The 21,447-nt window shown below is 41.0% G+C and overlaps 1 protein-coding gene across 5 annotated transcripts in view; it reads right to left on the bottom strand.

Moving 5' to 3' along the window:
- STARD13 (StAR related lipid transfer domain containing 13) overlaps positions 1-21,447 on the bottom strand; it is a 492,092-nt gene that overhangs the window by 222,763 nt on the left and 247,882 nt on the right. The window contains exon 1 of one of the 5 annotated variants that reach the window (XM_086329393.1): positions 4,335-4,772. The exons of 3 other annotated variants lie outside the window; for them this stretch is intronic. In XM_086329393.1, the coding sequence (XP_086185519.1) occupies positions 4,335-4,458 (124 nt within the window). In that variant the 5' untranslated portion in view covers positions 4,459-4,772. Of the gene's footprint in view, positions 1-4,334; positions 4,773-21,447 lie in introns of those variants that run through there. One more of the 5 variants, XM_086329390.1, reaches the window with a different exon arrangement.

Here is a 21,447-nt window from a genome sequence, read left to right as displayed (position 1 = left end):
CAAAAGACTTCGACATCAATTAGTTTACAACCTACCTAAATATTGTTATGTGAGTATAAAGGAATCAAATATATGGATTACATCTCCATCAAAACAGTTAGGTTTCAATAAAGGAGCAGAAAGCTTCAGAAAACTCATTTGGATTTTTTTCAGACCTTAGCTTTTGAGAAGTAGTTCAAGCTGCTTGCATGCGTACTTGGTCGCTTTAGTTGTGTCCAACTCTCTGTGACCCTATGGACTGTAGGCCACCAGGCTCCTCTGTCCATGAGATTCTCTAGGCAAGAACACTGGGGTGGTTGCCATGCCCTCCTCCTGGGGACCTTCTTGACCCAGGGATTGAACCCGGGGCCTTCTCTGTCTTTTGCATCACAGGCGTATTCTTTACTGCTGAGCCACTGAGGAAGCTGCTTACAAAGACCAAAAGCTAAAGGGTGTGCTTCTGTCTAGAGAATTTAATGATGCTATAAAGGTCAAGAACTGTCATCAGTGGTGGCTGATTAGGGAACTGGAGAGGCCAAAGAAACTGTCACTCATCCACCTTGAAGAAACATGCATTGAGGCTTTATGACATTTCTTTCTTGTGGCCTTTGGCTTCTTGCAGCGGTAATAATGGGCTGAGCACACACATAAGGGCCCCAACAAGGCAGATAAATGACTGTTTGTTTGTTTCAACTCTTTATGAGCCCATACACTGCCCAGCCCAATAGGATGACTGGGGGGCAAGCACTTGGTGCATAGGCTTCTCCTTGTCACTGCAGAGGGAAAGAGTAATTTTTCCAATTAATTTACTTATTCTTTTTAAAACTAATTGCAAATGACAGAGAGACTTGGCAAAAGGAATTGAGGTCCATGTGTCTCCGTAAGGCCCATGGAGAGGCAGTGTGGTATAACACAAAGTGGGCACAGGTGACCTTTGACTTCTGACAACTTGAATCAGAACACTTGTTTGAACACTAACTAACTTTGTCATCTCAGGAATAAACAACAATTACCACCATTATTACAATGATCAATATTGAGATGACAGGTGAGAAAAACTCTCATTGACCCTTATGAGGATTAGAGTCTTAGGTAATTAAGAAGTACATGTTGGCAAAAACACCACAATCTGATGAAAATCTGGCAGCTACTCCAGAACTGCAAAGCCCAAGCAGAGCTCCCAGTATCAGTTCTTCTTTACCAATAATGCCTTTGTATAATTTTGTAATGAAGTGAACATATTTGAACATCATTCAAAACCTTATCCTTCTATCAGCTTCATTATTTGTATCATTGTGACGAGCATTAGGAGACTCTTTCCACACAGAAATCGACAGGCTTCAGTATGTTTAAACAGTTCTACTACTTCTTATCTTTTTGTCACATTGACAAGGCAGAACTTTCATGAAGAGAAAAGTGAGTTAGAATAAGGATTTCTTGCCTCAGGATGTTAAAAAGCAAAAGAGAGCATCAGATACCTTCAGAATGCTCCAGACAAAAAATACAAGTTTGTTATAAAGCACTTGGAATACTGTTCTATTGACTAAGTGTAATAGGAAGAAAATTTTAGATGGGACTTCCCTGGTGGTCCAGTGGCTAAGATTCCATGCTCCCAATGCAGGGGGCCAGGGTCTGATCCCTGGTCAGGTCTGATCCCTGGTCAGGAAACTAGATCCCGCATACCTGCCACAACTAAGACCTGGCACAGCTAAATAAGCAAATAAATACTGAAAGAAGAAAAAGAAGAAAATTTTAGGGAAATTAAAGAAGTACCAGCACAGAACTTTTATATGATAGAAAAAGATAGGAAAAAAAAAAAAAAGCCAAGAGCCCCATCACATCCCTTGAGGGGGCAGATTCTCTCTGGGGTACACTCATATAGTTGGTTATTATGACACTGTGAAGTAAACCATATAAAGAAGGCTTTTACAAATGAAAAACACTTTCACCTAGAATTGATGCCAACATTAATAACGTAAGTATTTCAGTGCCTCATAGCCAAAGTTCCATATTTTAGCTACCTTTGCAAGAAAACCCAAGAAAATCAATTTGCATCTAAAAGCTCCTTCATGGAGTTGGCTTGGTTTTGTGGCAGGCATCCCAGCTCGCTTAGAGAAGCAGAGGTTGAAGTCTCTTCACAGGGGATTGTTTGGTCCCAGTTGAATAACCTGCTGGCATCTGCTGTTAGCAGAGTGGTAAGCAGATTATGGGTGAGCAGATATTAATATTCTGATTAAACATTTTAAAACCTCACACCACTACTTAAAAAAAATAATTACACTACTCTGGGAAAACTCTTACACTTAACCATTCTGAAGCCACTTTTAGTCTTAATGTCTATATTTCATTATCTTAAAAATCTCTACCTATTGCTTACTTTGAATCAAAACTTTTTCTCTCCACTGCCCTAACTAAACTGCAGTGTCTAAAATCAGTGTGAATATATGACTTCCCTGGAAAATCGCAATGGTTTTCAGACTTTACATTATGCTCTCTTCCTTCCCAGATCTCCTTTTTAAACAGACAAGGCTGCAGTCATCCTTGGCCTCAGCTTCTATAAAAACCCAGCACAGCCTTGGCAGCCCTCCTGGAAAGACTTCTTGTTTCCTGAGGATCCATTGATTTAACAAACTTAACAAACTTAATAACAGAAGCTATGAAGGAGACATTTGCAGTAAGCATTCTGCAGTAATGAGCAACAAAATTTACTAGACCACAATAATTTCTCTAACACCATCCATCATGTAGATTATACAATTTAGCATGATAACCAGTAAAGTTATTAATTGTTATTAATTGAGGTCTGCAGTGAACATACAGGTCTTAAAAATCAACAGTAAAACTAGTGAGTTACCACAACTTATTTCTGGGTTCAGACTACAAAGTCTGTTTATTTCTTGGGTGCTTACTAAATGCGGCCACTGTATTGGAGAGAAACTATGGGATGACCAGTCTATGCTGACACTACTGAATGTTGGAACCATCTATGATCCCCACTTCTAATTTGACCAGTTAGGTTGATAAAGATCCAGCTCAAGGAGACACAGACTTTGGGCATCTACTCGAGAATGCTGTCAGACTGATGGAGATATGTGGCTGCATGGGAGAAAGGGCAAAACATCTTGCAAAGGACTTCTATAGCTCTTCGAGAGAAACAAGGGGGAGGAGCCCAGAGGAGGTTAACTCTTCCATCCCACCCTTGGCAGCCCTGCCCTTTGTCCAGGCGTCACCCCTTCTTCTTCTCCTGACCTCTCTTCCACCCCTGTGGTCACTGGCCCACTCAGGAGATGCTGCTGGAGACAGAGTAGGCCAGAAGATCCAGAGACTCCACTAACAGTCAGCTCAGGGGGCCCTTCCATCCACATGCCCTCAATTCCAGAAATATCTTCCAGCTGCTAACACTTGGGGAAAGCAGTCCTAAATCCTACACTGCCTGGGGAGGGTGCTGTGGAGTAGGGCTTTCTTCCCTTATTGTGGCAGGTATGATGTGGTGACTGACCAGACCTAATGCTCCAGCATGGACTCTGAGAAGGCTCAGACCACTTCCTACATCCCTGGCCCTACAAGGTGGTAGCTCCAAGGAGCATGCCCAGAAGAAAGACCACAGCCAGGAAGCTGGAGAAAGAGCTAAGGAGGAGACTGGCCTTCTGACCGAAGCAAGGATTCTTAATGACCTCTTGGCTCGGAATAATCACCTCTTCTCTTCCTCTGATTCATGAGCAATGGATTCCAAAAGGGAGGCCCCTCTTTCGCAGCCCCAAAGTGAGGAGAACCTGATCCACAGCTGGACAGAGGTGGTGGGCAGCTATCAGCCAGCACCAACCACTGTCCATCTGTCTTTCCCCAAATCCTCTACCCCGTAAACATCTGTCTCCCAGAGCCTTGGGTATGCTCCCTGGCCTTGTCTGACTCCTCCTCCCACACAGGCAGTAGACGCGTCCCTCGTGGAAAAGGCGAAGCTGGGAGAGGAACCACTCTCCCGGAGGGCCGCTTGGGCTGGGCACTCATTCATTCACAGGGCTAGGGCGGGTGGATAGCGGCGGAGCCCGGGCCAGCCCAGGAAAAGCGGCCACTTAAGAAAGACTCCCCAGGTAACCCCCACGCCGGCTTCACGCCGGGAGCGCAGCGCCCTGCCAGACTGTCAGCGCGCGCGGGGCGGAGCCCACACCCACCACCAAGTCCAGCGCGCGCAAAGACTGAGCGCGGTGAGCCTGGGCGCTCCGACCCGGTCCAGCGAGGGGCTCGGAAAACCTGTGTCGGAGCCCAGAGCTGCGGCGGGACGGTGGGCCGGGGCGGGCGACGCGGGCCGCACCTCCTCCTGCCCCCGCGCAGTCCCGAGTCTTGGGGCCACCGACCTGCCAGCCGTCTCTCCCGGACGTTTTTCCACAGCCGATCCCAGGCTCTGGCAGTGGAGTCCCGCAACTGCTCACTGATTGACCGCCTGAGCTGCGTTTGGAGAGGTTTCCGCTTGCCGGTCATTTTAGATCCGTCCTCATAACGACCAGCGGGGCTTGCCACCGCCACTCCCGCGTGGCCCGCAGCTCAGACTCCCAGCGACTCGGGTCGCCAGACGTGGGACTCACGCTGGGGTCCCGGGACCAGCCGCGGGCGCGACATGGGACCTCCGCCTTCCCGCGCAGCGGCCGGGATGCGTCTCCACTGCGCGCGCTACGCAAGGGCACCTCTGCGCTCCGTCCACTCCTCTACTCTGTTCCCACTTTCCCTATCCTCCCTCCCCTCGGCTCGGCGCTCCTCCGCTCCCGTCCCCTCCCGTCCTTCCCTCCCCCTTCTCTCCGGGACGGTCTGGCGCCCCACTCCTTCCCCCAGCGAGCTTTTTCTTCCTCCCTCCCTCCCCTAAATCTGACAGCATGGTTCGGATGGGCCCCCAGTTACGGAGTTTCCACCCCTCTTTTCACTCAGAGACCAGGGGCTGAACCATATTCTTCCCATTTCTCGATACTTTGCATTTTTCACTCACAGAAACCGCCACCATTACAACCATTACAAAAATTTTACACTAAGCCACAGCTGGTGCCGAAAAAGCTCATCATGGTTTTCCTGAATTCAAGTCACTTGAAATGGGCTCCTCAGTTTGGCCTTTATGGAGTTAGATACTGGTGCTCTAACAGAAGTCTTTTCTGGTTTCATGAATGAAATGATCTTCAGGCTGCAATCTACAATCAAACTAAAATTATTTATTCATTGCATAGTCATTGAGTGTGAGGAAACTAATCTGTAAATATTAAAGTCAAATCATGAGAAGCCTACATAAAATAAACTTGCATATTCTGGTAAAGCATTAAAATATGTATACAGTTAGAAAAGTAGGTATTATGAGGAAGTGAAATGTGAAAATAAAAGCGTTTTAGCCAATAACATGAAGTAGGCTTATAATTTGAAATCAACCCTGATTCTTGCAGGGACAGGGCAGGAAATATACCGAATCTTTTAAGAAATACCTGAGGAGGTGGTGTCCAAGTCATTTCTCTGGGCTCTAAAGCCTGCCTCAAAAGGTGAAGACAAGCTTCAGGGTGTCCTCCTCTTCTCAAAGCTTTGCTTTTAAAGGGCTTGGAGGACCTTTATAGAATGTAATTAAGACATCTGATGTACTCAACGATGTGAGATGTGATGAATGTCATACATCTCAAGTTTGGCTAGAGAAACTAAACTATTTCAAAACAGAATTTCTGAATTATTTAAACAGTAAAATTGCTTGAAAATCAATTTACAAAAAATACAAAATTGCCTTTGTATCGGATGCTAAATAAGAACAAGAATTTAGTCAGCTGTTTTGTTTTTTTTTTTTAATTCAGATGCTCCATGTGAAATCTGAAAATTAAACTATCCAATCCTCTCTCTATTACATAAATTGCTATTGACTTAAGGAGTAGAAATTAGCGGCTTCCTAAAGTTTCCATCTGCAATTCTATACCTTTAGTAAATATTCCCTCCACTAATTTATACTGTTGGTAGAAAATGGGGGGGGAAATGATGTTAAAAACCATTTTTATTGTCTTATACTCTCTTATTTTAAATATTCAACAATGTTCTCGACTGAAATACTTTGGAATGAGCTAGAAGGTAGTGGCTGAGCTGAGCTTTTCTGTGCCATCCTGGTAAACCTCTGAAATGATCAGCTATGAAGCAATAAGTCATGGATCAGAAACAGACTTGAAACTATGGCGGCCAGTTGTAAACTAATTCACATTGCTTTCTGGACTCATGCCAAATACCCTTTTGATTACATCCTCTGTTTTGTTTGCATGTAGTAGTAAGGAAATGCTCAGCAAGAAGCAAGATTTGTGTTATCTTAAAGTGACTGCTGTACAGTATAATGACAAAACGTTTCACAATTATGTTCCCAGGGAAGCGGCGTATTTAACTTTTAAAAAAGGATCTCTAATTGAATCAAACAGAGGCAGTCGTTGTTACATTATATGCACTGGAATAGAACAATACAAGGAGCATTCCAGCCATTTCACTGATCATTTAGCTCTAAAGATCCTGGGCCCTTACTTATTGATACTTTCTACTTTAATACATATTTTATATTCAGATGTCATCGATTAGGGGTTTTCTTTTCAGTGACTAATTTGAAGATAAATTCTGGCCTTGCAGATTTGTTTAGTTCTGTCTGTTGAAGGGGCCATGAATTCAGGACTGTGCAACAGAAGCCAAATGAAAGACTAGAGGGATATTCCCAGAACAGAACAGGTGCTACACAGCACAACAAAGTTCCCTGACTGCCCAGCTGCTGACCCTGCTGGAGGGAAGCTTACCACTGTGCAGATGCAGCAGCCACAAATGCAAGCTTTCTGAACTCAGTGGGGCTACTTGGAGACCTTTATACAGGTCCTTGTCTGTGGGGTCACACGGAGTCGGACACGACTGAAGCAACCTAGCAGCAGCAGCAGTATCCACTCCCATTTTCCAGGAGTCCTACTCCAAAGCTGAACCTTAAAGATTACCCTGCCTCCTGGGGTCTTCACCTTGAGCAGATGACAATACCACCTACTTCGCAGAAAAGAAATCAAGCAAATCCTTATTCCTGTTGTTGTTGTTGTTCAGTCGCTAAGTTGTGTCCAACTCTTTGTTACCCCTTGGACTGCAGCACACCAGGCTCTCCTGTTCTTCATCATCTTCTGGAGCTTGCTCAAACTCATGTCCATTGAGTTGGTGATGCCATCCAACCATTTCATCCTCTGTTGTCCCCTTCGCCTCCTGCCTTCAACCTTTCCCAGCATCAGGGTCTTTTCCAATGAGTCAGTTCTTCACATCAGGTGGCCAAAATATTGGAGCTTCAGCTTCAGCATCAATCCTTCCAATGAATGTTCAGGACTCATTTCATTTAGGATTGACTGGTTGGATCTCCTTGAAATCCAAGGGACTCTCAAGAGTCTTCTCCTGCACCACAGTTTGAATTCTTTGGCACTCTGCCTTCTTTATGGTCCAACTCTCATATTTATACATCTGCATGGAAAAACCATAGCTTTGACTAATATGGACCTTCGTTGGCAAAGTGATTAAAAAGTCTCTGCTTTTTAATACACTGTCTAGGTGTGTCATAGCTTTCCTTCCAAGGAGCAAGTGTCTTTTAATTTCAAGGCCACAGTCACTATCCACAGTGATTCTGGAGCCCAAGAAATAAACTCTTACTGCTGCTACTTTTTCCCCTTTTGTTTGCCATGAAGTGATGGGGGCAGATGCATGATCTTAGTTTTTTGAATGTTGAATTTGAAGCCAGCTTTTTCACTCTCCTCTTTCACCCTCATCAAGAGGCTTTTATGTCATCTGAATATCTGAGGTTATTCATATTTCTCCCGGGAATTTTTGATTCCAGTTTGTGATTCATCCAACCTGGCATTTTGCATGATATAGTCTGCATGTAAATTAAATAAGCAGGGTGACAATATATGGCCTTGTCGTACTCCTTTCCCAATTTTGAACCAGTCTTTTTCCACATCCAATTCTAACTGGCTTCTTGACCCATGCACGGGTTTCTCAGGAGATGGGTAAGGTGGTCTGGTACTCTCATCCCTTTCAGAATTTTCCACAGTTTGTTTTGATCTAGAAAAATACAGAAAGTCAAAGATTTCAATGCAGTCAATGAAGCAGAAGTAGCTGTTTTTCTGGAACTCCTTTACTTTGTCCATGATCCAGTGAATTTGGCAATTTGCTCTCTGGTTCCTCTGCATCTTTGAAACCCAACTTGTACATCTGGAAGTTCTTGGTTCACGTTCTGTTGAAGCCTAGCAATTTGATCTCTGGTTCCTCTGGACATCTTTCTGTTTGTTTGTTTACAGGCAGACCTTGAGCAATGTTAGATCTGTCTGATTCAGCAGTGTGTCCTCAGCATCTAGATCACCCCTTGACAGTTGTGCTCAGTAAAAACTTGCAGAATAAATGAGTGATTTTTCTCTGATACTATATATCGTTTACTTTGCTAATGGATATTCCTGAAAATTTACCTCTAAACCTACGCTTCTGACTCTATGTCCTATGTTAGCAAAGTAACAAGAGACAAGAGAGAATCTTGAAGACATTCTGAACCTTTTCTCTGTCTCTCCATCCCCGTAGTTACGTTCAGGTTTTCTTCTCCCCCCGCCCTCCACCCCTGCTGAATTTCAGCATAATGAGCTTCACATTAGAAAGCTACTGCTTTCACTCGGTTCTATGTCTTTATACATTTCTTCTGCTTGAACACCTTTCTTCTGATTTTTTTCTTCACTCAACCTTTAAGAGTCAACTCAGATGTCACCTCGTCCTGGAAGCCTTCCATGAATCCTGGTGGGTGAATGTTCCTCCTCTCCTGTGTTCCTCCAGCACCTTGGGCCCATCTCCAGAGAAGCACACATCACAGAGCACCGTAGGGGGGCAACTGTCCACTTTCCTGACAGCCTCCCCACTAGTCCTGAGTTTCTACAGTGGAACTGATACTTTTATTTCTGAATCTCTTGCACCTTTTCTAGTGAACAGCACATAAAGGCTCATTTACTGACTAAATGAATTTAACATTATAGTTTTGGATGACTGGTTATTACTAGAGTCTGTTCCTTAGTATAAATACAAGTCTTAATTATGCTTGTGGCATCATTATCACTCTATTTACATAAAGTTTATTAATTTTAAGCAATTAATGTTGTTTAAATTAGTGTGTTGAAATTAGTCCTGAATATTCTTTGGAAGGACTGATGCTGAAGCTGAATTCCTGAAAAAGAAAATCAGCCCTGAATATTCATTGGAAGGACTGATGCTGAAGCTGAAACTCCAATACTTTGGCTACCTGATGGGAAGAACTGACTCCTTGGAAAAGACCCTGATGCTGGGAAAGATTGAAGGCAGGAGGCAAAGGGGACAACAGAGGATAAAATGGTTGGATGCCATTACCAACTCGATGGACATGAGTCTGAGCAAGCTCCAGGAGTTGGTGATGGACAGGGAATCCTAGTGTGCTACAGTCATGGGGCCATAAAGAGTTGGACATGACTGAGCGACTGAACTGAACTGAATACGTATTGATGGTTATAGATTTTTAAACATAGAAAAGTATAAATAGAAACATTAAAAATATCTTTAATATTACCAGAAAGAGTTATAAATTTTCCTTTTCAGTTTTCTCTTTAGAACACATAAAAATTAGAATAACTTTTATATCAAATTTTGAAAATTTTCTCATTTAGCATTATATTGGGAGCATTTTCCCAATTTATTGTTGTCTTTTGAAATACAGACTTAAATGAATATATAGAATTTTGTTGGATAGACATAGCATAATTTATTTTTAAACTTTCATCATTTTGGACACTTTATTTCAAATTTCTGAAATTACAGACAATACTGTCAACAACTTTGGCAAATGGGGACAAATTTTTTTTTCTTTCTCTTCTTCATGCTGTATGATCAAGGCCTGTCACCACTGTCACCCCCAACCATAGGTAATAAGCAGGTACTGCCACCTATCCTCCTATACATATGAAGCCAGTATCTCTGAATTCTCTTAAATTCTTATCTTTTCCACTTCTTCTCCCATGTTCAACTCATCTGTGCCATCACCCTTATGCCTAAGAATGGAGAAGGGCAGTCTACTGTTTACTTCAGTATTTTGTTGTCAGAGCCTTTGTCCCAAGCCAGCAATCCTTTGCCAGGAGCCTATGGTCACAATCCATTATCTCCTGTTTCTCAGCTTTTCTGTAAGAAACTGCCTGGGTTGCTATGACCCACTGCTGCCCGCCCTGCATGCCCCAAACCCCCGCATAACAGAAGGGTGAAGAGCTCACGGGCCTCTCCCCCTGCACATTCCCTCCCCAGGAGAGATGAGATATAGCAACTGTTCCTTCCATGCTCCCTTCAGGCTACGTTTAATCTCGTATTATCTATTTGTTCATTAAAAAAAAACCAAAAACTGTTTCCAAAAGATCTAGAGAAGCTGGCGTTCATTTTGGGTCCTGAGCTCACAGTCACCAATCTGTGCTTGTCCCATTAATTAATTAAAACTTCACTGAACTATTGTGGAAGCAATATTTAGTGTTAGCTGTAAGCTCCAATCAATATCTTTGGCTGTGCTTAATATCTTCGTGATGTAAACTAGTAAATGCCTGAAATTTTCACCGTGTCTCTAGCTGAGTCTTGTTCTTGTTGTCCACTGTGACTGTCTCACCGTGTCACCACTCTCCTCAAGGCCCAGGCACACTTAAATTTTGTTTTTTCTTTTGCTTTATTGTGATAAAATATACCTGCTGCTGCTACTGCTGCTAAGTCGCTTCAGTCGTGTCCGACTCTGTGCGACCCCAGAGACAGCAGCCCACCAGGCTCCCCCATCCCTGGGATTCTCCAGGCAAGAACACTGGAGTGGGTTGCCATTTCCTTCTCCAATGCATGAAAGTGAAAAGTGAAAGTGAAGTTGCTCAGTCGTTCCCAACTCTTAGCGACCCCATGGACTGCAGCCTACCAGGCTCCTCTGTCCATGGATTTTCCAGGCAAGACTACTGGAGTGGGGTGCCATTGCCTTCTCCGAAAATATACCTAATATATAATATATATCATTTAATTCTTCATAAGTATACAACTGAGTGGTATTAAATGCATTTACAGTGTTGTATGAGCATTACTACTGTCTATCTAATACTTTATTTCATCTCCAGTAAAAACCCTGTACTCTCCTTTGCCCTCTCTGTCTTCACCCCCTGGTAACTTTTATTCTCCTTTCCGTCTCTATGAATTTGCCTCTTCTAGGTACCTCACATAAGCCATGAACACTTTCTTCCTTCCCACCTTCCTGTAAACACTCTTCTGATGCTTCACAGAGAAAATAGAGAAACTGGCAGCTCCTTGAATGCACACACTCTCTGGCCTCAGGGCCTTTGCACTACTTCCTCTGCCTTGACACACTGAGCTCCACAGAGTAACAATTTCATGCCCCCATTAGGTTGTGATCCACTTGAAAGTAGGAGGTAAGCTTTTAATATCTGTGTCAGTTCAGTTCAGTCACTCAGTTGTGTCTGACTTTTTGCAACCCCATGAACCGCAATATGCCAGGCCTCCCTGTCCTTCACCAACTCCCAGAGTCCACCCAAACCCATGGCCATCGAGTCGGTGATGCCATCCAACAATCTCATCCTCTGTCATCCCCTTCTCCTCCTGCCCTCAATCTTTACCAGCATCAGGGTCTTCTCAAATGAGTCCGCTCTTCCCATCAGGCAGCCGAAGTATTGGAGCTTCAGCTTCAATATCAGTCCTTCCAATGAACACCCAGGACTGATCTCCTTCAGGATGGACTGGTTGGATCTCCTTGCAGTCCAAGGGACTCTCAAGAGTCTTCTCCAACACCACAGTCCAAAAGCATCAATTCTTCAGTGCTCAGCTTTCTTCACGTCCAACTCTCACATCCATACACGACCACTGGAAAAATCATAGCCTTGACTAGACAGACCTTTGTTGGCAAAGTAATGTCTCTGCTTTTCAATATGCTATCTAGATTGGTCATAACTTTTCTTCCAAGGAGTAAGCATCTTTTAATTTCATGGCTGAAATCACCATCTGCAGTGATTTTGGAGCCCAGAAAAACAAAGTCAGCCACTGTTTCCCCATCTATTTTCCATGAAGTGATGGGACCAGATGCCATGATCTTCGTTTTCTGAATGTTGAGCTTTAAGCCAACTTTTTCATTCTCCTCTTTCACTTTCATCAAGAGGCTCTTTAGTTCTTCTTCACTTTCTGCCATAAGGGTGGTGTCATCTGCATATCTGAGGTTATTGATATTTCTCCTGGCAATCTTGATTCCAGCTTGTGCTTCCTCCAGCCCAGCACTTCTCATGATGTACTCTGCATATAACTTAAATAAGCAGGTGACAATATACAGCCTTGACGTACTCCTTTTCCTATTTGGAACCAGTCTGTTGTTCCATGTCCAGTTCTAACTGTTGCTTCCTAACCTGCATACAGGTTTCTCAAGAGGCAGATCAGGTGATCTGGTATGTCCATTTCTTTCAGAATTTTCCACAGTTTCTTGTGATCCATACAGTCAAAGGCTTTGGCATAGTCAATAAAGCAGAAATAGATGTTCTTCTGGAATTCTCTTGCTTTTTCCATGATCCAGCAGATGTTGGCAATTTGGTCTCTGGTTCTTCTGCCTTTTCTAAAACCAGCTTGAACATCTGGAAGTTCATGGTTCACATATTACTGAAGCCTGGCTTGTAGAATTTTAAGCATTACTTTAATAGCGTGTAAGATGAGTGCAATTGTGCAGTAGTTTGAACATTCTTTGGCACTGCCTGTCTTTGGAATTGGAATGAAAACTGACCTTTTCCAGTCCTGTGGCCACTGCTGAGTTTTCCAAATTTGCTGGCATATTGAGTGCAGCACTTTCACAGCATCGTCTTTCAGGATTTGAAATAGCTCAACTAGAATTCCATCACCTCCACTATCTTTGTTCGTAGTGATGTTTTCTAAGGCCCACTTTACTTCACATTCCAGGATGTCTGGCTCTAGGTGAGTGATCACACCATCGTGATTATCTGGGTCGTGAAGATCTTTTATGTACAGTTCTTCTGTGTATTCTTGCCACCTCTTTTTAATATCTTCTGCTTCTGTTAGGTCCATACCATTTCTGTCCTTTATCGAGCCCATCTTTGCATGAAATGTTCCCTTGTTACCTCTAATTTTCTTGAGGAGATCCCTAGTCTTCCCCATTCTATTGTTTTGCTCCACTTCCTTGCATTGATTGCTGAGGAAGGCCCTCCTATCTCTCCTTGCTATTCTTTGCAACTCTGCATTCAAATGGGAATATCTTTCCTTTTCTCCTTTGCTTTTCACTTCCCTTCTTTCACAGCTACTTGTAAGGCCTTGTCAGACAGCCATTTTGCTTTTTTGCATTTCTTTTTCTTGGGGATGATCTTGATCCCTGTCTCCTGTACAGTGTCACGGACCTCCATCCATAGTTCATCAGGCACTCTGTCTATCAGATCTAGTCCCTTAAATCTATTTCTCACTTCCACTGTATAGCCATAAGGGAATCCCCAGTGGAATATAGTGCCAATACATGGTAAGTGTTCAATATATATTTATTGAATGAATACAATTTGGAGATTGGGGTTATAAAGTGGCCGGGGAAACTAGGTGTGCCCGTGTGTTTGTTATCCATTGAAATGTTGAAATATTTAGCATTAATCCATAAAAAAGATAGAAACTGATAAATATGCACACACAGGTCCAAGTCACAACTGATAAAAGAACCAAGAATGACAGGACATTTAACATTACTATAGGTAGTTGTTATTAACCATTTAGAACATTTTATCAAGTTGGTTAATTACTTAGGATTTTTTTCCTCCCAAACTTGAATTTTACAGTTGAGAAGACTAATTTTGTCATAATTTAATGTCCTCTTTCCACCCAAACTAGGGTTGGAGTCTAAAGTTTTCAGAGTTAAAATTTAATTGCAGTCATCCATATCACAAATATACAGTAGAAATGAACTGGATTATCCTTAATAGGTAGGAGTGTTCTGTGAAGTTAACATGCAAGGTAAACATGTGACTCTCTGAAGAGGACTACAGTATTGGAAAAAAAAGAAAAACCATATCCTATCTGGGGAAAAAGATAATATTTTGATTGATAAAGTATACGCTATGCTAAGTCACTTCAGTCGTGTCCGACTCTGTGTGACCCCATAGACGGTAGCCTACCAGGCTCCCCCGTCCCTGGGATTCTCCAGGCAAGAACAGTGGAGTGGGTTGCCATTTCCTTCTCCAATGCATGAAAGTGAAAAGTGAAAGTGAAGTCGTTCAGTCGTGTCCGACTCTTAGCGACCCCATGGACTGTAGCCTACCAGGCTCCTCCGTCCATGGGATTTTCCAGGCAAGAGTACTGGAGTGGGGTGCCATTGCCTTCTCCGTGATAAAGCATACATGGTTTTAAAGAAGAATAGGATAATGATTAAGAAAAAGAAAGAAGCTATAGAGTATGGATAAGGTCTGAAGGACAGAAGTTAAAGGATAGAAACCAGAGGAACAAAAAGGGACTCCAGTAAAACACATCAAAGTGTTGGGCAGAAAGAGAAGCTGCTGGAATTATATTTGGAGAGAAGCAACTGCAAGAGGTAAAAACCCTGGAATAAGAACCAGTTGGGCACCTTCCACGTAAGCGTGAAGTGTCACAAAACAAACTGATTTAGGTTCAACTGAGCCTCAAGCAGGAAAGGAACTGAGTTCCCTGGAGAGTGAAGAGGGGGATTCCTAGGAATAGAAGAGGGTCTGGGTGTTGTTGCAAACAAAAATCCATAGCCTCAGAGGATTCTAATAGAGAAATCTAGAGGTTAATGGGATTTGAGAAACAGAGGTGCTGGAAAGGATTGTTCAGAGGCTTCAAACTGGGCAAGGGACACTGAACGATATAAACCCACACTCTTGATGCCCACCAACCATATACAGCTGGCGTCTGGCATTTCACTCCATTGTGACATTGTGAAACTGTGCATTAGAACAGTTCCTCATGCTGGACGACAGCACTTAGGGCTGGAGATGGGAGTCCTACCAAGGAAGTGAAGGTAGGGTGACAAGGTTGGAGACTCCCCTGGGTTTGCTTTCGGTGCAGCCAAAAGTAAACCCAGGATTTTCTAGCAGATGAAACATCACATATTTCATCAAGGGGTTTTGTAGATAAATCATGGGAGAGCTGAATACAAAATGCAATCCCTCAACTTTCAATATCTTGAAGAATAAATTGTGTTCTCTGGAACCCTTGCACATGAAGTATAATTCACTGAAGGTCAAATGTCTTACCAGGAAAGCATTTTGCTCTGTTTTCTCTCTACTCATATTTTTCTTGGTATAACTAGTAAACATAATAATTTTCACTTGAGACATTAATTATCCCTGTTCACAAATCTTGTTACTTTCTCTTTAATGACTTTATGTTATTTTAGCCACTTTCATGTTCTTAAATAACATCTTCATTTAAGATATTAACGGTATACCATACAATTCACCTATCGATTATTTTAAGCAAATGTTTTCTTAATACTATTGGTTGGAGATGTGCATCATAGGGTTCTATGGCTTTTATCCCTGTGTATAGCATCATAGACACAAAATAGTGTAAATTCATTTAGTAAGCAAGTGTATGTATACTTTATATGCATACGTGCATCATGCGTGTGTACTCAGTTGTGGCCGACTCTTTGTGACCCCATGACCTGTGACCCAAGAGGCTCCTCTGTCCATGGGATGTTCTAGGCAAGAATAGTGGAGTGGGTTGCCATTTCCTCCTCCAGGGGGATCTTCCTGACCCAGGGATTGAATCTGCATCTCTTGAGTCTCCCTTGGCTATGATTTTATTAAAAATACTTGTGAATAATATTTCCTAATATTACATCATAGTTATCTTAAAAAAAGACAGGATAAAGGATAGAACCCTGACACAGATACTGGAGAGATTTAATAAATACTTCTAAGACTGATAAATATGTTTGTTTTCAGATTTACAGATTTACAAGATACAATGAATTCTTAGGGCAGAGTTATCTCCAAAACTTTACTTCATTCTTCCAAAACAAGATTTCTTAGAAATAAATATTTTAATGTCTGTGATCCTAACCTTAGTTCTGTTATTATTTCTGTAAGGTCATAAAAACCTAACAGGGCACCTGCTTTTTATTTTAGGTTTCTATTTTCTCCTTTAAATTTCCTAAGCACCTGCCTAAACCACCTAACCAAGCTTCCCTTCCTTCACCACCATTCATTCTTGCCGTATGACGCTGTTAGGTTTTCCCTTAGTTCACTTAGCTTTTCAAACACCTGCAGTTCAACAACAAGGATAGTATTGTCTGGCTTTTTCATTTAGCAATGAGTTGATTTACCTGTCAAGATAAACTTCACTGTACATATTACTGGCTCTCTGGATTAATGCCTTATAAAACAGCACATTTGCACTGTTCTATGCCCTTCCTAAGCATTAAACACTGATTTCATTTGATAGGCCGAATACTATATCAACATTTAGTGAAAGGAGCTTATTGCTGGGGGTTCAAAGATGAACTGTTATGAAAGTGAACCTTTTGTATTCAAGCTAAATGTTTATTTGTTATGAGGGACCTTCAGCAGTTAGGACAGGAGTTATCCATGTCCTGTAAAAGAATATTGTATAGGTATATAGTAGTCCAAGTTTACTTTAAAAATACATTAAAATAAATATACAGCTAAATGATTAATGACAACATTAACCGCATGAACACTCATCATCCTCTGCCACTATGTAGATAAATATATCAAGAAAAAGGGAAATGTAGAATTTTCATCACATCAGAGATGCACTATATCATTGTCCAAATGACTTAATTTTTTACAAAATGAATGTTAGACATAAAAAAATAACGTTTCCAGATCCTCTTTTAATTTATGTCTAATAAAGCAGATATATGGGTAATAATACCGAGCTGAGTTTTGAAACCTGAAGACAGTTCTCTGCCTTAAACAGTTAATCAACGCCACATACAAACTGGCTTCAGTTAAATTCAGTCTAAGATAGCTGTGATCTGGTTAACAAATAAACAAACAAACAAAAAAGTTACAATTATTTTTTTCCCAGTGGTGAATAACACCTAAAAAATAAAAAGGACAAAAATGTTTTAAACTAGTAAAAGCAATAATAAATCTTGCTTACAATATTAAAAACTATTCTTTATGTCTTAATATCCATTTGGTTAAATCTTGAGTGTTGTATCCTTAAATTTACTAATTTAACCTGTTGTAGTTCTGCTTTCTTCTTGGTGGGAAGAATATACCATGGTGAAATGGCAGCTAGGCATGTATCTAATATGCTTTTACCTTATTGTGCTATGGAAGCCAATTCACAATGATTTGGTGAAAGACTCAGTTGGAACTCACAGGATTTTTTTCCTTGCCAATATTAAACATTTTAGTGAAATGTGGTAAGTATTTCAAATTGAACTATATTTAAGAAGGTTTGTTGTGCTATGTGAATTTCAGAATTTAGTAATTTCTCACACTGTGGGTAGTTCCTAATGAATGCATATCAACAAAGATCTGTTATTTTCAGATATATAACCATTTGGGAAAAGTGCCCAAAGGGCCCAGTAGCTGTAAGAACTCTCCTCCCACTTCTGATAACAGGGCTTGTGATTTCCTTCCCCTTCCTCCTTCCATCACTGCTGTTTGGTATTGCTTATGTCCCCAGTCTCTCCCTGGACTTCAAATACTTCTTATTTTAGGGGAGTAAACCCTATGAGTAATCCCTTTCCCTACTTCCTCAAGGCACCCCTCCGCCAGCTCTTCTTCCCCATGTGTCCTGGGTTAAGCAACATCTAACCAGTTTCCATCTCACATCCTGGCCTAGCTTCTGTAATACAGAAAGACTCCTTCGATTAAGTGGTATTTGTAAAAAATGTAGACAAATCTAATGGCCTCTTTGTATTCAAATATTATAATTAGTCACTCAACAAGTCATTCAGTCACTCAACAAGTACTCATTGAGTACATCCTGAATAACAGACCTCGGAGGGGTCCATGGTGCAACTGTCCGTCCCTATTACAGGCTTTGAAAATGAGGAGAAATAATGAGAGTTTAGGAGGGAACAATTTATTCCTGTTTCCTGCTTACTATTAATTAGCAGGAAAACAATAACAAAAATCTCTGTAAGCTTCAAGTTTAGTAAACATTTTATTGTGTGTGCTTAGTCACTCAGTTGTATCCTACTCTTTGAGACCCCATGGACTGTAGCCAGCCAGGTTCTTCTGTCCAGGGGAATTCTCCAGGCAATAATACTGGAGTGGGTTGCCGTGCCCTCCTCCAGGGGATCTTCCCAACCCAGGGGTCGAACCCAGGCCTCCCACATTGCAGGCAGATTCTTTACTGTCTGAGTCACTAGAGGGCTAAAGATTTTATTAGCCCTCTAGTATGTTCTGGACTATGTGCTTGGCTCTGGAAAAAGCAATATTAAGTGCAAAAGACCCTGTGCTATGGGGGGTCTTAAATAAGGGTGTGGATTAGGAGAGCTCTGAGAATGAGAATGAGTTTATGTCTTGGACAGAAATGAGGTGCTGGCTGTGGACCTGAAGGCAGTCGATTAAGACCAGAGCCAGAAGAGGCATAGTGAGGAGTGAGCCCAACATTCAGAGTGTTTTCGAGGGGTTTCAGTAGGCAGGAGTTTCTAGGTTCCAATCAAGGGACCTCCTGGGAAACCCCCCCGCCCCCCCACCAGTATTCATTGCTAGAGATCCCATCACAGTCTGCCCCTTCCCATCATCACAAACATCCCCTATTGGAATCTCTGACCAAGACCTTGGAACCACCAGGGGCAGGCTTGGGAAGTGAGTGAGGCTGCCAGATTTAGAAAATAAAAGTGCCAGGTGTCCAGTTAAGTTTGAATTTCAGATAAACAGCAAGTAATTTTTTATTAGAAGTATATCCCATGCATTATCTGTATTTGTATTGGTCTGTATTTTATCTGGCAACACTAGAAATGAGATAATATTCTTGTCTCTGTTGCCCCATCAGGGTGACCCAGACACAAATTCAGAAATACTTTCTCCCGCTTGTGATTCTCAGCTTCTCAAAGCATTGAGGCATTTAGCAGGAGTCTTTGTGGTTGTCTTTCTGTGCTGTTACAGATGAAATCCTACACATATACAATGCCCACTCCAAAAAGACTTGTATGTTAATAAAAAACCTTTTCTAATGGATACTTATTTATCTGTCCTCAGCAAAGTTAATGATCTGGAAATAACTCTAGTGGTTCAAGGCAAAAAAATAAAAAATCAACTTGAGACCATCTTTACTGAGTACATATTTGTCTTCTGATCAACTACCACTTGTTTGAAGCTTGTAAACAAAGAAGTATTTAAAAGTTTACTTTCTCTTTGTTTAAAGAATTGTGTCTATGTTCATTGACATAGACATACATAATATATTAGGTGAAGTTTATCTTAAAGGCAGTTGGGAGAAAAATCTCCCTTGTTTTGGGAACCACTTATCATTAATGGAATAAAGAGTCACTAGGCTTGGTAAATATTAACCAATATATTTGATAATATAAAACAATATTTTATAATAAGAATCAAATATAATATAAATAACATATTAATAATATATAAAATATAAACATGTGTGCTCAGTTGCTCAGTCGTGTCTGACTCTTTGTGACCCCGTGGACTGTAGCCTGGCAGGCTTCTCGGCCTGGTATTTTCCAGGCAGGAACACTGAAGTGGCGTGCCATTTCCTACTCCAGGAGATCTTCCCAACCCAGGGATTGAACTAGTAAATATTTAATAATTCAAGAGATAGCAATAGATTCATAATCTTTTAATTTTTCTAGAAGCTTGTGATTTTTATATTCTAAAGATAAACGATCATGACCTCAGCTTACTAGAAATGGATATAAGTTACAGGATAAAGTGCATAATCATATTGTTCGTGGCCTTTATTTAAGGTAACAGGCTTTGTCTTTTTCAATCTAGTTCAGCCACTTGTAGAACAAGTTATAGCTTCTCTGCGTCTCTGCTTTCTCATCTGTAAAACGGGGATAAATCTCTACCTCACGGGTCTGTAGTATCGATTAAATAAGATCATATTTATAAAGCATTTAGAACAGGGCCTGGGCACATGTAATTGTCAATTACAATGAGCGCTTTCAAATTAATTGATTACAGATAATTATACTTACCACTCTGACCCTCCTAGAAGAGGAAATACATTTTACTAGCTACTTTTGCTGAATTTGCTAGTTCTCATTCTTAGCTGGGTTTGGGCAATAGGGAACAATGGTTTGCATACACAGTTTCAGAAGGACAGCAAGAAATTAATATACAGCCAAAATCTGCTAATACCACTTAAGTTGAATTTCATTTTCATCATACCTTTCTCATTCTTAGCTGGATATGGGCAGTAGGAAACAACATTTTTCATACTATAATTACTTTCAGCAATAAGAAATTAATATACAGTGAATATCTGATAGGATCGTTTTTAATATCCTAGGATTTATCTTAGTGTTTAGTTATAATTCAATAGATTTCTTGGAGTTTTGTGTAGCATTCACATGAAGAATGCAATTATTAGATAGAATTAAGAAATTACTAAGAATATTAAGGAATAATTAAAAATCTTTTAATTTTTTTTAATTTAATTTAAATTAAATTAAATTTAATTTAATTTAAAAAATCCTTTAAAAATCTCTCAAAAGGTTTAGGACCAATTTGCATCACCTCTAAATGAATGGGTGGAAGATGTGCTAACAGATTTCATATAGTCATTCTTTGTCAGTAGAAAGAATTTCATTATCTGTCAGTTCTCTCCTTTAACGTCAGTGCTTTCATCATCTGAGCAAAGAGAAATTTTGTAAAGCTAACAGTCTTATCTGTCTTCACCTTCACTGGTATCACATACTGTAGAAAGCTCAGTTCTGTTTTTTTTTCTTTTTCTTTCTCTATAAACTTTGCTTAAACATCTGTGAAACACTACATCCTCTCTGAAGAACTAATAAGAAAGTGTTCCCTCCTTGAGTCTGTGTATGTAGACAGTGACAATTATGTATTTCAGACTGATGTCATGGAGAATGTCACACTAGGTAGCATTTTGTAACCTTGTCAAATACATTCACATTCTATTTTTAGCATTCTTCTTTCAATAGTAAAGTTAGGATTCAGAAAATTTCAATATTTAATAAAGGAACATCATGTAGACTCCAACACTATGCCTGATTTGCTCCAATTAAAAAGGCAAGAATTGAGGAATATAGTGGTTATCAAAAGGATCAACTGAAGGAAGGCCACATGCAATAATAATAAGGACACTGAACTGAAATGCTGCCCAGCCTGAGTCTCATCCTGGCACTGCTGTTAAGAGCTATGCCATGTTAGCTCGGTCCCTTAACCTCACCAGTTTTCATTTGCTTCCTCATTTATGAAGTGAGAGAAACAGAACAGATATCCTCTTAAATCTCTCTTCTAAAATCAT

The sequence above is a fragment of the Bos grunniens genome, chromosome 12, assembly GCF_055505025.1.
Source record: "Bos grunniens cultivar Pamir isolate PY7600 chromosome 12, Bosgru_T2T1.0, whole genome shotgun sequence".
In the NCBI taxonomy this organism is placed as follows: domain Eukaryota; kingdom Metazoa; phylum Chordata; class Mammalia; order Artiodactyla; family Bovidae; genus Bos; species Bos grunniens.
This window is presented reverse-complemented; position numbering and strand designations above follow the sequence as displayed.